At 47.4% G+C, this 15,656-nt stretch overlaps 2 protein-coding genes across 2 annotated transcripts; both read left to right on the forward strand.

Annotated features, from left to right (window-relative positions):
* Positions 1-1,448: 1,448 nt before the first annotated feature.
* LOC148138645 (zona pellucida sperm-binding protein 3-like) lies at positions 1,449-4,597 on the forward strand. The gene is made up of 6 exons (XM_087981207.1): positions 1,449-1,634; positions 3,102-3,252; positions 3,344-3,521; positions 3,605-3,731; positions 3,813-3,901; positions 4,402-4,597. The coding sequence occupies exons 1-6, from the start codon at positions 1,449-1,451 to the stop codon at positions 4,595-4,597; spliced, it is 927 nt and encodes a 308-aa protein (XP_087837333.1).
* A 7,295-nt stretch (positions 4,598-11,892) lies between these two features.
* Positions 11,893-13,942, forward strand: LOC148138646 (zona pellucida sperm-binding protein 3-like). The gene is made up of 5 exons (XM_087981208.1): positions 11,893-12,117; positions 13,142-13,257; positions 13,344-13,447; positions 13,537-13,714; positions 13,798-13,942. The coding sequence occupies exons 1-5, from the start codon at positions 11,893-11,895 to the stop codon at positions 13,940-13,942; spliced, it is 768 nt and encodes a 255-aa protein (XP_087837334.1).
* Positions 13,943-15,656: the final 1,714 nt, after the last annotated feature.

The following is a 15,656-nucleotide window of genomic DNA, read 5'->3' on the forward strand; positions in this document are numbered from 1 at the left end:
GACTGGAATCAAACCCCTGTCCCTAGTGGAGTGCTAACCAATGTGCCACCATGCTGCCCCATCTTCACTTTTAGAGTGAATGTAAAATTCTCTGAACACCCCACACCTGCATTTACCTATCACCAACCCAGCTGCCTTGCCCCCATCCCCAAGGCATATATCTATTGCAATCTGAGCTACCTTGCCTCCACCCCTAACCTTCTATTTATCTCTAAGCCCCCTTTCCCAATCCACAATCCTGATGAAGGGCTTATACCCGAAACCGACTCTCCTGCTCCTCAGATGCTGCATGACCTGCTGTGCTTTTCCAGGGCCACACACTGACTGTGACCTCCAGAATCTGCAGTCCTCACTTTCTCCCTCAACACCATCCCCCAACAAACGCCACCAGAGCAAGGTCAGTGTGGGACGCGATACATGAGCTTCCTCTGCTCATTGTCACTGAACAGACAGCTGTCTCTACACTTTTAAACTAAATGTACAGCTACACTGTCTACATCAAACACTTTCAATACAGGGACATCCTTGAGTTATAAACAGAGTAAAAGATTCTACTCTTTCCAACTGAAACTAAATCTTCCACTTTTCTTGAAAACTGGAAGGAAAGCTGTCCCCATCAAAGGTTCCCAGGACAGACACAGGACGTGGTGAAATACAAAGTAAAACTGCCTCAAGTCTATGAATTCAAAGGAAAGTGAAAATAAAGCTCTACCTACATTGTCCCGATAAAACACTCCCCAGACTGGGACATGACAAGTTAACATACAGAATAAACCTTGTTCTATGTTGACTCTATCAAACACTTACAGGGGGAGGTGTAGTATAAGGTCAATCCCTTTGTTTTATCCAAACCTCACCCTCAGACAATCTCTTCGTGGGTCTCACTGTCAGTCCCTCGGGTGAGGGAGGCAGGACCCAGCAGACACCCTCCTGGATCACTGAGCTACGTTTGATGATTGTATCCATGGGGCCTTCACCATGAGACCTTGTGGAGCTGAATTCAGTCAGGTGACAGCACAGCAGCTCACAGCCACTCCTATTGGTCCAAATGAAATAGGCCCTCCTGGTAATAACTCAATGAGTTCAATCATTGGTGGAAATTGTAGAGATTGGGGCTGGTTGATTGGTTCAATGTTGCTGCTTCTGGTCACATTGGTGTCAGGTGAGCGCAGGTTGTGTGTATAAAAGGAGCTGGTTGGGGGTGTGTGCGGATGGTTGTGTTGTTTGTGATCATGGGTGATTGTGTAGTGAGGGGTTTGTTCCCTTTGTTGGTGTTAGTTGGAGCTGTTTGTTGCTCTGAGACATGGCAACAGTTTCTGAACCAGAGGTCTCCATGGACAATAGTGAGAGCCAGCTCTGTTCCTGAGAGAGTGCCTCCTCATGGGGATCCTATTGGTTCTAGTTTCCAAATGTCTGAGGTTGGGAGTGTGTCCCCACTGCAGACTGTGATGGTACAGTGTGGAGAGCACAGCCTGCTGGTCAGGGCCCAGCTGGATTTATTTGGAACCAGGCACCTGATTAAAGCTGCTGACCTGACCTTGGGGACAGCAGGTTGTCGGCCAACCAGGGTCTACCCTGAGAACCAGACTGTCCTCTTTGACTATGGGCTGCATGAATGTGGCAGCAGATTGCAGGTAATGGGGGTTGTCAACACTTGCTGGAGGTTTGGGCTGCAGAAGGTTCCTGGCTGAGAGATCGTTGATCTTGAGAAGAACCATTCTCCTGCTTTCTCAAATCCTCAGTCCAGGTTCTTCTCCTGGATTGTCTGTACCTGAGCTGTTCTCTATCTCTAGCCTTGTGCTCCATTCTCCTTGGTTGAGAATCCCCTGATTACAGGGGTTGTTCTGTTACAATGTATGTTTTGTCAGTATGAATTGGGTATCATGTGGTGATATATGGGTGGTGTTTTGATACTATGGACTTTCTCCAAATTAGGTTCAGTGACCTTCTAAAGTGTGGTTTTTGACAGTGATTCTTTTCTCAATAGGGAGGTCACAGGAACATAACTCATCGCAGCATGGCCTGTGGCTAGTTTGAGGGAAAGTAGTTCCATTCCCATAAGACAAATTGACTTGATTCCCTTCCACTGGGGGCTATTTTATGAATAAATTGACTCTCTCGTCCTTGAGCTCTACACTTGACCTGTTGGTACAAGTCTTTTTATTTAATACTAGTTAATTGTTGTTTCTTCTACTCTTCTGTCTCCTTGCTATTAATCTCTTGGTATTCTGCTAGCAATCTCTGCTCACAATCTGGATGTTTCCTGATAACATGGAGAGTTGACATCGGAAAGATCCCTGCAGCCTTGTTCCTGTTAACAATCACCATTTTTTAATTAGATTAGTGTGGATACAGGCCCTTCGGGCCAACATGTCCATGTTTAAGGGTGACCCACACAGACCCATTCCCCTACACTTACCCCGTCACCTAACACTATGGGCAATTTAGCATGGCCGATTCACCTAACCTGCGCATTTTTGGGATTGTGGGAGGGAACCAGAGCACCCGGAGGAAACCCACACAGACACTGGGAGAATGTGCAAACTCCTCAGTCGCCTGAGGTGGGAATTGAACACGGGTCTCTGGCGCTGTGAGGCAGCAGTGCTGACCACCATGTCCCTGTTCCATCAATATTTATCTCTAACTCTGCCTGGGAGCCCAACACATCATTTTAACCAACATTTGCATCAGGAATTCCATCCTGATTTTTGGAATGATGTAATACATAAGTTGATCCTAAATGAGTAACCCCTGACCTGTGACCTGTTGCCCTTGAATACTGGTCTCTCCCGCTTGGTGTGGGAAAGCCGTCCCCTGGGCCTGTCACGCTCCCTAAAGAATAATCACAATGAGACGGTGTCATTGTAAACACTGTCGACCCCTACCATTTCAGATCAGCCTCTCACTCCTTAACCTGGTGTCTTTCAGATGACTGAAGATTTCCTGATTTACGCCACCCACCTGACCCACATCCCAAACTATCCTGGATCTGTCATTGTGAGAACCAACGGTGCTGTTGTTCCCATTCAATGTCGTTATTTGAGGTGAGAATCTTTACTCGATTGTCAATATGATCCCCTGCTGCTGTTGTCTGACACTAGCCTAAAATGGCTACCCTGTCTCCTTTTTTTTCCCCCCCTCTCCCCAGGAAGGGTAATGTGAGCAGCAATCCCATCAAGCCCACCTGGATCCCATTCAGTTCCACCAGGTCTGGAGAAGGGCATCTGTCATTCTCCCTGCGTCTAATGAATGGTATGTGATGGGTGGCTGGGGAGGGATCTCCTGGTGTCTCTCTCTGGGAGTTGTACCCATTGGCTCCAACCCTTGTCTTGCTGTACTTCAGGTGACTGGCTGACAGAGCGCACTTCCACTGTCTACTCCCTGGGTGACCTCATTCACATTGAGGCATCGGTTTCAATGGCCAACCATGTGCCCCTGAAGCTGTACATTGATCGCTGTGTAGCTACACTGAGCCCAGACAAGGACTCCACCCTGAGATACAGCATCATTGACTACAATGGGTAAGGAGCTCTCTGCTTTCTCCAGCTGCTCCCATCTCAATGGCTTCACTCCATTTACTTCATGGCCCTTTGTCCATCTGCAGTTGCCTCCTGGACAGCAAAGCTGAGGACTCCTTTTCAACCTTTGTGTTGCCGAGAGACGGGCGTGAGCCGGACAAGCTCCGGTTTGATCTGGATGCCTTCCATTTCTATGGAGATGAGCGATCCTTGGTAAGAGGATGCTGATGATGTTGTTCTCCACAATGGGGAGGGAGTCACTAAACACTGACCTGTTCTGAATGTGTCCCTCAGATGTTCATCACCTGTCACTTGAAAGTTGCTGCAGTCGATCAGGGAGATTCCAGGAACAAAGCTTGTACTTTCCAGAAGCTGCAGAATATGTAAGTTCCCTCTCCCTGTCCCTCAGGGATGTTGTTGTTGGGAGAGGTGATGCACCATGTGGTTGATGGGCTGTTTCTCTTGTTTAGTTGGACCCCATTGGAGGAGTCAGACAGTGACATTTGTGCCTGTTGCCATGTGGGGAACTGTGGGAGCACAAGGGAGATCCTGTTCCCTTTCAGAGGAAGGAGAGACCTTGGCACTGAAGCTGGTAGGACATGGACCCTCTAGATGTTGGGGATCCCCACCCCACTCCCCCCTCTCTGACTGGGATGTTTGATTTTTTGCAGAGAGTGAAGCTGGATTCAAGTGGGAGGGGGAGGCCTCACTTGGCCCCCTGATCATTCTGGATACTGAGCTGAACAATGTGGCAACTCAGCCCCTGACTGAGGGTGACGGAAGGATGCAGGCGAGGTCTCCAAGCGGTGAGTTGGCTGCCTGCTAGTTTCCCTTTCTGACCCTGTTTTCCCTCAGTAACCATTGGTTTCTCCTTGTTTTGTAGGTGTGGAGTCAGAGCTGGGTGTGATGGTAGTCCTGACTGTGACAGCTGTCTGTCTGATCTCTGCTTCATTGCTGGCCTTGTTCCTGTACAGGAGACACAAGCAAACGCCCATCAACTGGTGATTGGAATAGTCAATAAAGCAGTGATTCATGGTGTCTTCTCTCTGGACCTGGTTTGTTTCTGCTTCCTTTTTTAGTTTAAACTATCCCTGGGTACAATCCCTGGGTTTAGCCTCTCTGGTCCATGAACTGAGCTTCCTGAATGATTGATTGGGTTATGGAAGATATTGTTTGCTGTTTCCAGTGAGTAGAGGGGATTGATGACCACCTTGTAAAGGGGCTTTCCATTCTGATTAAATCACTGTTTGCAGAACGTGCTGGAGGAATGGCTCAGATGTGGCAGTGTCTGAGGGAGGAACAGTTGGTGTTTCTAGTCAGTTCAGATTCTCTGGACAAGTATCCAGGTGGATTCCTATTGTTACCATCTCCTGAGATGCTGCCAGTCCTGTTGTTTGTGGACTGTTATCCCTCTGATTTTTGACCTCTCCAGTATTGGGATTTCACTCTGTTCTAGTCAGAGTTGACGTTAAACTGTGCTTACCCCTCCCAGATAGGGGATGTGGTTTTAGACATCAAACACCACCTCGAATATGGACATTTTTGAAGGTCTTACTATCTACTTGCCCACTTTCTATACCTTTCCATATCCTCCTTCTACAGTAAACACTGAACTGTTCTCCCTCCTTGTGGGAGCACAAGATTGTAACAATACAATCACATGCAATAGAGGGCAAGATGTGTAATGGTATTATTTTAGCTGCAGAAGATGAACTTGGTTGTACCTGACGGAGGCAGTCAGAGCTGGGACCCATGGCTACCCCCCTGCTCCGATAGCTGGTTTCACCAGCCTGCAGAATATCTCTGGGACATGTAACTAATGCCAGCACCCTGTGGGTGAACACACTAACTCCCCTCCCACTCTGCCAAGGACATGTCCTCAGTTGCCTCTGCCATCAAACTCTAGCCACCCAACTGGAGGATGAGCTCCATCTTTGTCACCCTCCAAACTGATGGGATCCATGTAGATTTCATCACTTCTGACCTCCTTCCTCAGTTTATTCCCAGATCCAATGCTCTAACTCAGTACTGCCCTTTCTGAACTGTCCAACATTTCTTTCTGACATCTCCACAGTGACTTACCACCATCACACCCCACCTTCGTCTACCTACTGTATTCCCAGTTACCTTTCCCTCCAGCTATGCCATGTCCCATTTACCTCTCATCCCCTGGAACCCCTCCTCCCACGCTCCTGCTGTCAAGCGTCTGCTTGAAATGTTAACTGTTGTCCTTGGAAGCTGCCTGACTGGCTGTGCTTTTCCAATACACCACACTTTTTTTGACTCTGATCTGCAGTCCCCAATTTCTCACTGGTCCACTGTAGTCAGTTCCCAACAACACCCCCTTGACAAAAGGCAAATTTAAAAATACATTCTCTTGTGCAACTCTGAGACAGTACTTCCCCACCCCAGATTTTATCTGTGAACAGGGTGGGAAGATGGGTGGAAATATCTTCCATTTCAAGGTCGCAGCAGCAACTGCTGCAAGGTAAAACTACTCATTCTGGTTCTGAGAGCTTGACCCCCACACATTCAGGCTACTTCTATAGTTCCAATTTCTCTATAACCCAAGACCTCAGGCTGTTTATTTTTACCGGTTTTCAGTAGATAGTTCTTCACCTTTGCCTCAAAGTCTCATCAAAACAAGGACAAAATATAATTCTTAAAACCATAGCAGTGTCACATGCTGATGACTGTGGAATGAATTTGCACTCAGGACTAAAAGCAAAATCCTGCATAGGCTGGAAATCTGAAACCACAATGCTGTAAAACTCAGGTAGTCAGGCTGCATCAGTGGACAGACATGGCTCATCTTTCAAGAGTCACATTCATCATAAACCATGAACTGTCTTTCCAGAGACTCTATGAAGATTTTTCCTACTCTCTCTTGGGCAGCATGGTGCCACAGTAGTTAGCACTGCTCCTTCACATCACCAGGAACCTAGGTTCAATCCTTGGGCAATTTATCTACATGGAGTTCTCCCTGTCTGTGTGGGTTTCCTTCCACAGTCCAAATATGTGCAAGTGAGGTGAGCTGGCTATGCTAAATTGACCATAGATTTTTGCAATGTGGAGGTTAGATGGAGTGTCGCTGGTCAGTGTAGAGTTAAGGTCTGGGTGGCTGACCTTTCAGAGGGTCAGTGTGGACCTGTTGGACTGAATGGCCTGTTTCCACACTGTAGAGATTCAATGTGAATTAAACTCGGGATTCTTTGACACCGATGGCTACCACTGAGCCATCTGTCCTAGACTCAGGCTTCTGTCTACAGGTGGGTGGAACAAGTGGCATAATGGTAGAGTTACTGAGACAGGAATTCTGTGAGTCAGGTTAATCATCTGAGGCTGGAGGCTCAAATTTTATTGTAGTTGCTAATGGATTTTTGTGTTTTTTTTGGGGGGGGGGAAAATATCTAATCTCAGTAATTGTGACTGTGAAACTAATCTTTGATAAAATCCCAGCTCGTTCACAATTCCTATTAGGGAAGGAAATCTACCACTGTGACATGGTCTGGCCTAAATGTGACTCCAGACCCACAGCAATGTCGCTGATTCTGAAATAGCTGAGCAAACCAATCAAATCAAGGGCAATTAGGGACCAGCAACAAATCCCAGCCGAGACAGAGAAGCCACAGGATGTTTAATAGTGAGGGATTCAGCAATGGGAATGTCATGGTGTGATAGTGAGATTTTCCCTTGTTGGAGACAGTCATTGCCTGACAGTTGTGTGTTCTGAATGTGAATGTTGTTCAGGTCTTGCTGCATTTGAACAGGGACTATTTCAGTATCTGTGACGTTGTCAATGGGGCTGAACATTGGGCAATCATGAGCAAACATCCCCACTTCTGACATTCTGATGGAGGGAAGGCCTTTGATGGAGCACTTGACATGGTTGTGTCTAAGAGAGTACCTTGAGGAACTCTGGCAGAGATGTCCTGGGAATGTGGTGATTGAACATTGATAACTAGAACCATCTTTCTTTGTGCTGGACATGACTCCAAACAGCAAAGAGGTTTTTCTAATCTGAGTCCAATTTTCCTCGGACCCCTTGGTAAATTGCTCAGTCAAATTCTGCCTTGGTCGTAAAGCAGTCACCCTCACCTCCCCTCTTTACGTTCAGCTCTTTCAGTCATACTTGGACTAAGCTGTACAGAGATCAGGAGGTGAGTAACTCTGGTAGATCACAGACTGAGTATCAGTGATCAGATTAGTGTGGAGGACATGTGCCTTGATAACACTGTTGACAAAATCTTCCATCACATCACTTGTGATTGAGAGTACATTGGTGTGGGAGTAATTGGCAAGGGTGGATTTGTCCCACTTTTTCTCAACTGGACACGACTGGGCAATTTTCTCCATTTCCAGGTAGATGCTGCAGTTGTAGCTGTACTGGAACAGAATGGATAGGGACACGGCACGTTCAGGATCACAGCTCTTTCACCTTATTCCCACAATGTTCGTCAGGGTGCATTGGCTTCACAGTATCCAATGTCTACATCTGTTTCTCAATGTCACGGGGAGTCAATAGTACTGACTGAAGACAGGTATCGGTGATGCTGGGGACTACAATGGATTGGCCCTTTGGAGATTACTGGCTGCAGGTTGTTGCAAATGCTTCAGCCTTATCCTTTGTGCTGGACTCCCTGATCATTGAGGGTGGGGAAACTTGTGGAACCGCCTCCCCTTGGCAATTTATAAATTCAGACTCCTACAGCACACAGGCCCTTCAGCCCAAACTGGTCTGTGCTGACCACACTGTCCATCCACACTAACCCCATTTCCCTGTACAGGGCCACAGCCTTCTAATCCTTTCCTATCCATGTATTTGTCTAAATACATTTTTGAACATTGAGGCAGGTACATAAACAAACACTTCCGCTGGCTTCTTATTCCATATGCGTACCCCACCCTCTCTGTGTGAAATCATTGCCCCTCTGGTTCCCTTTCATTCTTTCCCCTTTAACCTTAAACTGATGCTCTCTAGTCCTTGACTCCTCCTCCCTGGGAAAAAGACTGAGTATATTCGCCCCATCCATGCCTTTCATGATCTGATATTCTTCCATAAGAATTCACCATCTTTCCCCCTTCCCCCTCCCCCAAATCTCCTTTGCTATGAAGAAAAATATCCGAGCTTGTGCAACCTCTCCCTCCAACTCAGACCCTGAGTCCTGGCAACATCCTTGTAAATTCCTTCTGCACTCTATCCTGTTTAATAGCATCTTTCCTATCGCAAGGTGACCAAAACTGAACACAATACTCCAAGTGCATCCTCAACAACATTCTGTACACCTGCAACATAACTTCCCAACGTCTGTACTCCGTGCCCTGACTGATGAAGGCCAGTGTGCCCATAGCGTTCTTCACTGCCCTGTCTACCTGTGACTCCACTTTCAGAGAACCATACACCTGAACTCCAAGGTCCCTCTGTTCCACTACACTCCTTAAGGTCCAACCATTCATCATGAAACTCCTACCTTGATGTGACTTTCCAAACTGTAACACCTCATACTGATCTACATTGAACTCCATTTGCAATTTCTTGGTTTAGGTGCTCAGTTGGGAGAAAGTGAGGACTGCAGATGCTGGAGATCAGAGTCGGAAAGTGTGGTGCTGGTAAAGTACAGCTGGTCAGGGAGCATCTGAGGAATAAGAGAGACAACGCTTCAAGCACAAGCTCTTCATCAGGAATGAGGGGATACCTGAGAGATAAATGGGATGGGGTGGGGCTGGGAGGAGGGGAAATGAGGAAACTGGTGAAATTGACATGGTCCAATCACATGGGATCATGGTAACCTCCTTCACTGTCCACTACATCTCCAATTTTGGTGTCATCTGCAAACTTACTAACAATACCTTGTATGTCCACATCCAAATCATTTATACAAATGATAAAAAACACCGATCCTTATGGCACATCACTGCTCACAGCCCTCCACTGTGAAAAGCAATCCTCCACCGCTACCCTGTATCTTCTACCTTCCAGCCACTTCTGTCCCCACATCCCTGTATTCCATGAGATCTAACCTTGCTAACCAGTCACCCATGAGGAACTTTGTTGAATGCCTTGCTGGAGTCCATATAGATCACGTCCACCATACTGCTCTCATCAATCATCTGTGTTACTTCTTCAACAAATTCAATCAAGTTTATGAGAAATTATTTCTCACGCACAAAGCCATGCTGACTATCCCTAATAAGACTTTGGCTTACCAAATACATGTAAATCCTGTCCCTCAGGATTCCCTCCAACAACTTGCCCACCACCGATGCCAAGCTCACTAGTCTGCAGTTCCCTGGCTTTTCCTTACCACCTTTCCTAAATAGTGACAACACATTAGCCAAACTCCAGTCTTCCAGTACCTCACCTGCAAATGTTGATGATACAAATTTCTCAGCAAGAGGCCCAGCAATCACTCTCCGAGCTTCCAACAGAGTTCCAGGGTAGACCTGATCAGGCTGTAGGGATTTATACACATTTATGTTGAATCATAGAATGACTACAGTGTGGAAACAGGCCATTTGGCCCAACAAGTCAACCCTGACCCTTTGAAGAGTAACCCAGCCAAACCCATTCCCTTACCCTATTACTCTACATGTTCCCTGACTAATGCACCTAACCTACACATCCCTGAACACGAACGGTAATTTACCACGGCTCATCCACTTAACCTGCACATCTTCGGATAGAGGGAGGAAACCAGAGCTCCCAGAGTAATCCCACACAGACACAAGGAGAATGTGCAAACTCCTCATAGAGAGTCGCCTGAGACTGGAATCGAACCCATGTCCCTGGTGCTGTGAGGCAGCAATGCTAACCACTGTGCCACCGTGCTGCCCCATCTTCCCTTTTAGAATGAATGTAAAATTCTCTCAACACCCCACACGCGCATCTACCTATCGCCATCCCAGCTCCCTTACCCCCATTCTTAATGTCCGATTTATCTCTCAGCCTCCTTTCCCAATCCACAATCCAGATGAAGGGCTTATACCCAAAACCGACTCTCCTGCTCCTCAGATGCTGCATGACCTGCTGTGCTTTTCCAGGGCCACACACTTTGACTGTGACCTCCAGAATCTGCAGTCCTCACTTTCTCCCTCAACACCATCCCCCAACAAACTCCACCAGAGCAAGGTCAGTGTGGGACGCGATACATGAGCTTCCTCTGCTCATTGTCACTGAACAGACTGCTGTCTCTACACTTTTAAACTAAATGTATAGCTACACTGTCTACATCAAACACTTTCAATACAGGGACATCCTTGAGTTATAAACTGAGTAAAAGATTCTACTCTTTCCAACTGAAACAAAATCTTCCACTTTTCTTGAAAACTGGAAGGAAAGCTGTCCCCATCAAAGGTTCCCAGGACAGAGACAATGTGTGGTGAAATACAAAGTAAAACTGCCTCGAGTCTATGAATTAAAAATAAACTGAAAGCAAAGCTCTCCCTGCATTCCGGAGAGAGAGGCATGATAAGTTCAGAAGAATAAAGCTTCTTCCATGTTGCCTGCATCAAACACTTCCGTGGGTCTCACTGTCAGTCTCCTCGGGTGAGGGTGGGCAGGACCCAGCAGACACCCTCCTGGATCAATGAGCTACGTTTGATGATTGTATCCATGGGGCCTTCACCATGAGACCTTGTGGAGCTGAATTAAGTCAGGTGACAGCACAGCAGCGGCACGGTGGCACAGTGGTTAGCACTGCAGCCTCACAGCGCCAGAGACCCGGGTTCAATTCCCGCCGCAGGCGACTAACTGTGTGGAGTTTGCACGTTCTCCCCGTGCCTGCGTGGGTTTCCTCCGGGTGCTCCGGTTTCCTCCCACAGTCCAAAGATGTGCAGGTCAGGTGAATTGGTCATGCTAAATTGCCTATAGTGTTAGGTAAGGGGTAAATGTAGGGGTATGGGTGGGTTGCGTTTCGGCGGGTCGGTGTGGATCTGTTGGGCCGAAGGGCCTGTTTCCACACTGTAAGTAATCTAATCTAATCTAATAGCTCACAGCCACTCCTATTGGTCCAAATGAAATAGGCCCTCCTGGTAATAACTCAATGAGTTCAATCATTGGTGGAAATTGTAGAGATTGGGGCTGGTTGATTGGTTCATTGTTGCTGCTTCTGGTCACATTGGTGTCAGGTGAGAGCAGGTTGTGTGTATAAAAGGAGCTGGTTGGGGGTGTGTGGGGATGGTTGTGTTGTTTAGGATCATGGGTGATTGTGTAGTGAGGGGTTTGTTCCCTTTGTTGGTGTTAGTAGGAGCTGTTTGTTGCTCTGATACATGGCAACAGTTTCTGAGCCAGAGGTTTCCATGGACAATAGAGAGAGCCAGCCCTGTTCCTGAGAGAGTGTCTCTTCATCGGGATCCTATTAGTTCTAGTTTCCGAATGTCTGAGGCTGGGAGTGTGTCCCCACTGCAGACTGTGATGGTGCAATGTGGAGAGCACAACCTGCTGGTCAGGGCCCAGCTGGATTTATTTGGAACCAAGCACCTGATTAAAGCTGCTGACCTGACCCTGGGGACAGCAGGTTGTCAGCCAACCAGGGTCTACCCTGAGAACCAGACTGTCCTCTTTGACTATGGGCTGCATGAGTGTGGCAGCAGATTGCAGGTAATGGGGGTTGTCTACACTTGCTGGAAGCTTGGGCTGTAGATGATTCCTGACTGTAACCCTAAATGTGATAATATTGAGGACTTGTCTCCTACTCTCAAATTACCAGACGAGGTTCCCCTCCTGGATTGTCTGTCCCTGAACTGTTTTCCAAGTCTAGCCTTGTGCTCCTGTTCTCATTGGTTTAGAAGCCTCTGATTAGAGGGGTTGTTCTGTTACAATGTATGTTTTATCAGTATGAATTAAGTATCATGGGTTGACTTGTGGGTGGTGTTTTGATGCTGAGTGTTCTCCCGACTTGGTTTAGTGACCTACTATAGTGTGGATTTCTATATTATGATTACATTCTCAACAGTGAGGTCACAGGAACACAACTCTGAGCAGCATGATTTGTGTTTAGTTGGATGGAAAGTAGCTCCATAACCATCAGGCAAAGTTTCTTGACTCCCTCCCACTGGGGGTGCTCGTCTATGAATAAATTGACTGCTCTTGTACTTGAGGAGCTCCACATTTGGCCTGTTGGTCAAACTCGTTTGATTTTATTATGGCTAATTATTTTCTGTTCCCATCTCATGAACACTGTTTTCTTGCCTCACCTTCCTATTAATCTCCATATTCTGCTCATAATCTGAAGGTTTCATGATTACACTGGGAGATGATGGCCAAAATATTCCTGCAGCCTCTTCCCTGTGATAACAATCACCACCTCCCTGTTCCCTCAATATTATCTCTAACTTAGTCTGTGAGCCCAACACCCTCCTTTCAAACAACTTTTGGTTCAGGAATTCCCATCCTGATAGTTGGAATGATGTCTTACACTGTTAAATTGATCCTAAATAACTAACCACTGACCTGTGAACTATTGCCCTTGAATACTGGTCTCTCTAGCTCAGGGTGTGGGAAAGCAGTCTCCTGGGCCTGTTGCACTCTCTAAAGAATGTCCTAATATGATGTCATTGTGAACCCTGTGTAGAACATTCTCATTTCAGACCAGCTCCTCATTCCCTAACCTGGTGTCTTCCAGATGACTGGAGATTTCCTGATCTACACCACCCACCTGACCCACATCCCAAACTATCCTGGATCTCTCATTGTGAGAACCAATGGTGCTGTTGTTCCCATTGAATGTCGTTATTTGAGGTGAGAATCTTTACTCTATTATCAGTATGATCCACTGCTGCTGTTTGACACTGTCCTAAAATGGCTGCCCTGTCTCCTTCCCCCAGGAAGGGCAATGTGAGCAGCAATCCCATCAAGCCCACCTGGATCCCATTCAGCTCCACCAGGTCTGGAGAAGGGCATCTGTCATTCTCCCTGCATCTAATGAATGGTATGTGATGGGTGGCTGGGGAGGGATCTCCTGGTGTCTCTCTGCGAGTTGTACCCATTGGCTCCAACCCTTGTCTTGCTGTACTTCAGGTGACTGGCTGACAGAGCGCACTTCCACTGTCTACTCCCTGGGAGACCTCATTCACATTGAGGCATCGGTTTCAATGGCCAACCATGTGCCCCTGAAGCTGTACATTGATCGCTGTGTAGCTACACTGAGCCCAGACAAGGACTCCACCCCGAGATACAGCATCATTGACTACAATGGGTAAGGAGATCTCTGCTTTCTCCAGCTGCTCCCATCTCAATGGCTTCACTCCATTCACTTCATGGCCCTTTGTCCATCTGCAGTTGCCTCCTGGACAGCAAAGCTGAGGACTCCATTTCAACCTTTGTGTTGCTGAGAGACGGGCGGGAGCTGGACAAGCTCCGGTTTGACCTGGATGCCTTCCGTTTCTATGGCGATGAGCGATCCTTGGTAAGAGGAAACTGCTGATGTGGTTCTCCACCCTGGGGAGGGAGTCACTAAACACTGTCTTGTTCTGTGTCCCTCAGATGTTCATCACCTGTTACCTGAGAGTTGCTGCAGTGGATCAGGGAGATTCCAGGAACAAAGCTTGTACTTTCCAGAAGCTGCAGAATATGTAAGTTCCCTCTCCCTGTCCCTCAGGGATGTTGTTGTTGGGAGAGGTGATGCACCATGTGGTTGATGGGTTGTTTCTCTTGTTTAGCTGGGCCCCATTGGAGGAGTCAGACACTGACATTTGTGCCTGTTGCCATGTGGGGAACTGTGGGAGCACAAGGGAGATCCTCTTCCCTTTCAGAGGAAGGAGAGACCTTGGCCCTGAAGTTGGTAGGACATTGACCCTCTGGGTATCTCCACCCCACTCTCTCCACCCCCCCCCCCCCCCCCCCCTCCCCCTCTTCCTGACTGATGTTTGATCTTGCAGAGAGTGAAGCTGGATTGAAGTGGGAGGGGGAGGCCTCACTTGGCCCCCTGATCATTCTGGATACTGAGCTGACCAACCTGCCAACTCAGCCCCTGACTGAGGGTGACGGAAGGATGCAGGAGAGGTCTCCAAGCGGTGAGTTGGCTGCCTGCTAGTTTCCCTTTCTGTCCCTGTTTTCCTTCAGTAACCATTGGTTTCTCCTTGCTTTGTAGGTGTGGAGTCAGAGCTGGCTGTGATGGTGGTCCTGACTGTGACAGCTGTCTGTCTGATCTCTGCTTCATTGCTGGCCTTGTTCCTGTACAGGAGACACAAGCAAACACCCATCAACTGGTGATTGAAATAGTCAATAAAGCCGTGATTCATGGTTTCTTCTGTCTGGAGCTGGTTTTGTTTCATGTTACTTTTTTTTTAGTTTTAAAATATTCCTGGGTACAATCCCTGGGTTGAGCCCCTCCAATCTAGGGATCGAGTTGATTGACCGACCGACCGACCCCAGTGAGTAGAGGGGCTTTCCATTCTGATTAACTCACTGTTTGCAGAATGTGCAGGAGGAATGGCTCTGATGTGGCAGTGTCTGAGGGAGGAACAGTTGGTGTTTCTCGTCTGTTCTGATTCTCTTCAGAAGTGTCCAAGTGGATTCCCAATGTTACCATCTCCTGAGATGCTGCCAGTCCTGTTGTGTTTGTGAATTGTTATCCCTCTGATTTCTGACCTCTACAGTATTGGGATTTCAAACTGGACTGAAAAGTATCATGCCCCTAAAGAATAAAGCTGTGTTGGCAAGTCCTGAAGGGCTGTGGTGATTTGACTGAGTAGGAATCTAATTTTGAATATTGATGGCCCTAGTCGTTTGTTCAGAGTTGAATGTAAACTCTACTCACCCCTCCTGGACAGGGGATGTGGTTGAAGAAATCAAGTACCACCTCTAATATGGACATTTATGAAGATGTCACTGTCTATTCTCCCACATTCCACACCTTCCATATCCTCCACCATAGTAAACACTGAACTGTTCTCCCCCCTTGTGGCATCACAAGATGGTAACCATAGCATCTTCAAGTAATGGAGGGCAAGATGTATAATGGTGTCAGTATAGCTGCAGAAGATGAACTGTTTGTACCTGCCAAAGGGAGGCAGAGCATGGGGCCATGCAGGTGCCCATAGTTACCCCTTTGCTCTGCCAATGGGTTTCACCAAACTGTAGCACATCTCTGGGACACACACTTAACCCCAGCACCCTGTGGGTGAACACTCCAACTT

Source organism: Chiloscyllium plagiosum, unplaced genomic scaffold (assembly GCF_037043375.1).
Source record: "Chiloscyllium plagiosum isolate Xiang-an unplaced genomic scaffold, Cpla_swu_hap1 HiC_scaffold_39, whole genome shotgun sequence".
Classification (NCBI taxonomy): Eukaryota; Metazoa; Chordata; class Chondrichthyes; order Orectolobiformes; family Hemiscylliidae; genus Chiloscyllium; species Chiloscyllium plagiosum.

Excerpts from the sequence above, each read along its gene's own strand:
- LOC148138645 (XM_087981207.1), top strand. The coding sequence starts at position 1,449 with ATGGTACAGTGTGGAGAGCACAGCCTGCTGGTCAGGGCCCAGCTGGAT. Across the intron at positions 1,635-3,101 it reads AATGTGGCAGCAGATTGCAG|CCTAAAATGGCTACCCTGTC; the intron begins GTAATGGGGGTT and ends GTCTGACACTAG. Across the intron at positions 3,522-3,604 it reads AGCATCATTGACTACAATGG|TTGCCTCCTGGACAGCAAAG; the intron begins GTAAGGAGCTCT and ends GTCCATCTGCAG.
- LOC148138646 (XM_087981208.1), top strand. The coding sequence starts at position 11,893 with ATGTCTGAGGCTGGGAGTGTGTCCCCACTGCAGACTGTGATGGTGCAA. Across the intron at positions 13,258-13,343 it reads ATTGAATGTCGTTATTTGAG|GAAGGGCAATGTGAGCAGCA; the intron begins GTGAGAATCTTT and ends TCCTTCCCCCAG. Across the intron at positions 13,715-13,797 it reads AGCATCATTGACTACAATGG|TTGCCTCCTGGACAGCAAAG; the intron begins GTAAGGAGATCT and ends GTCCATCTGCAG.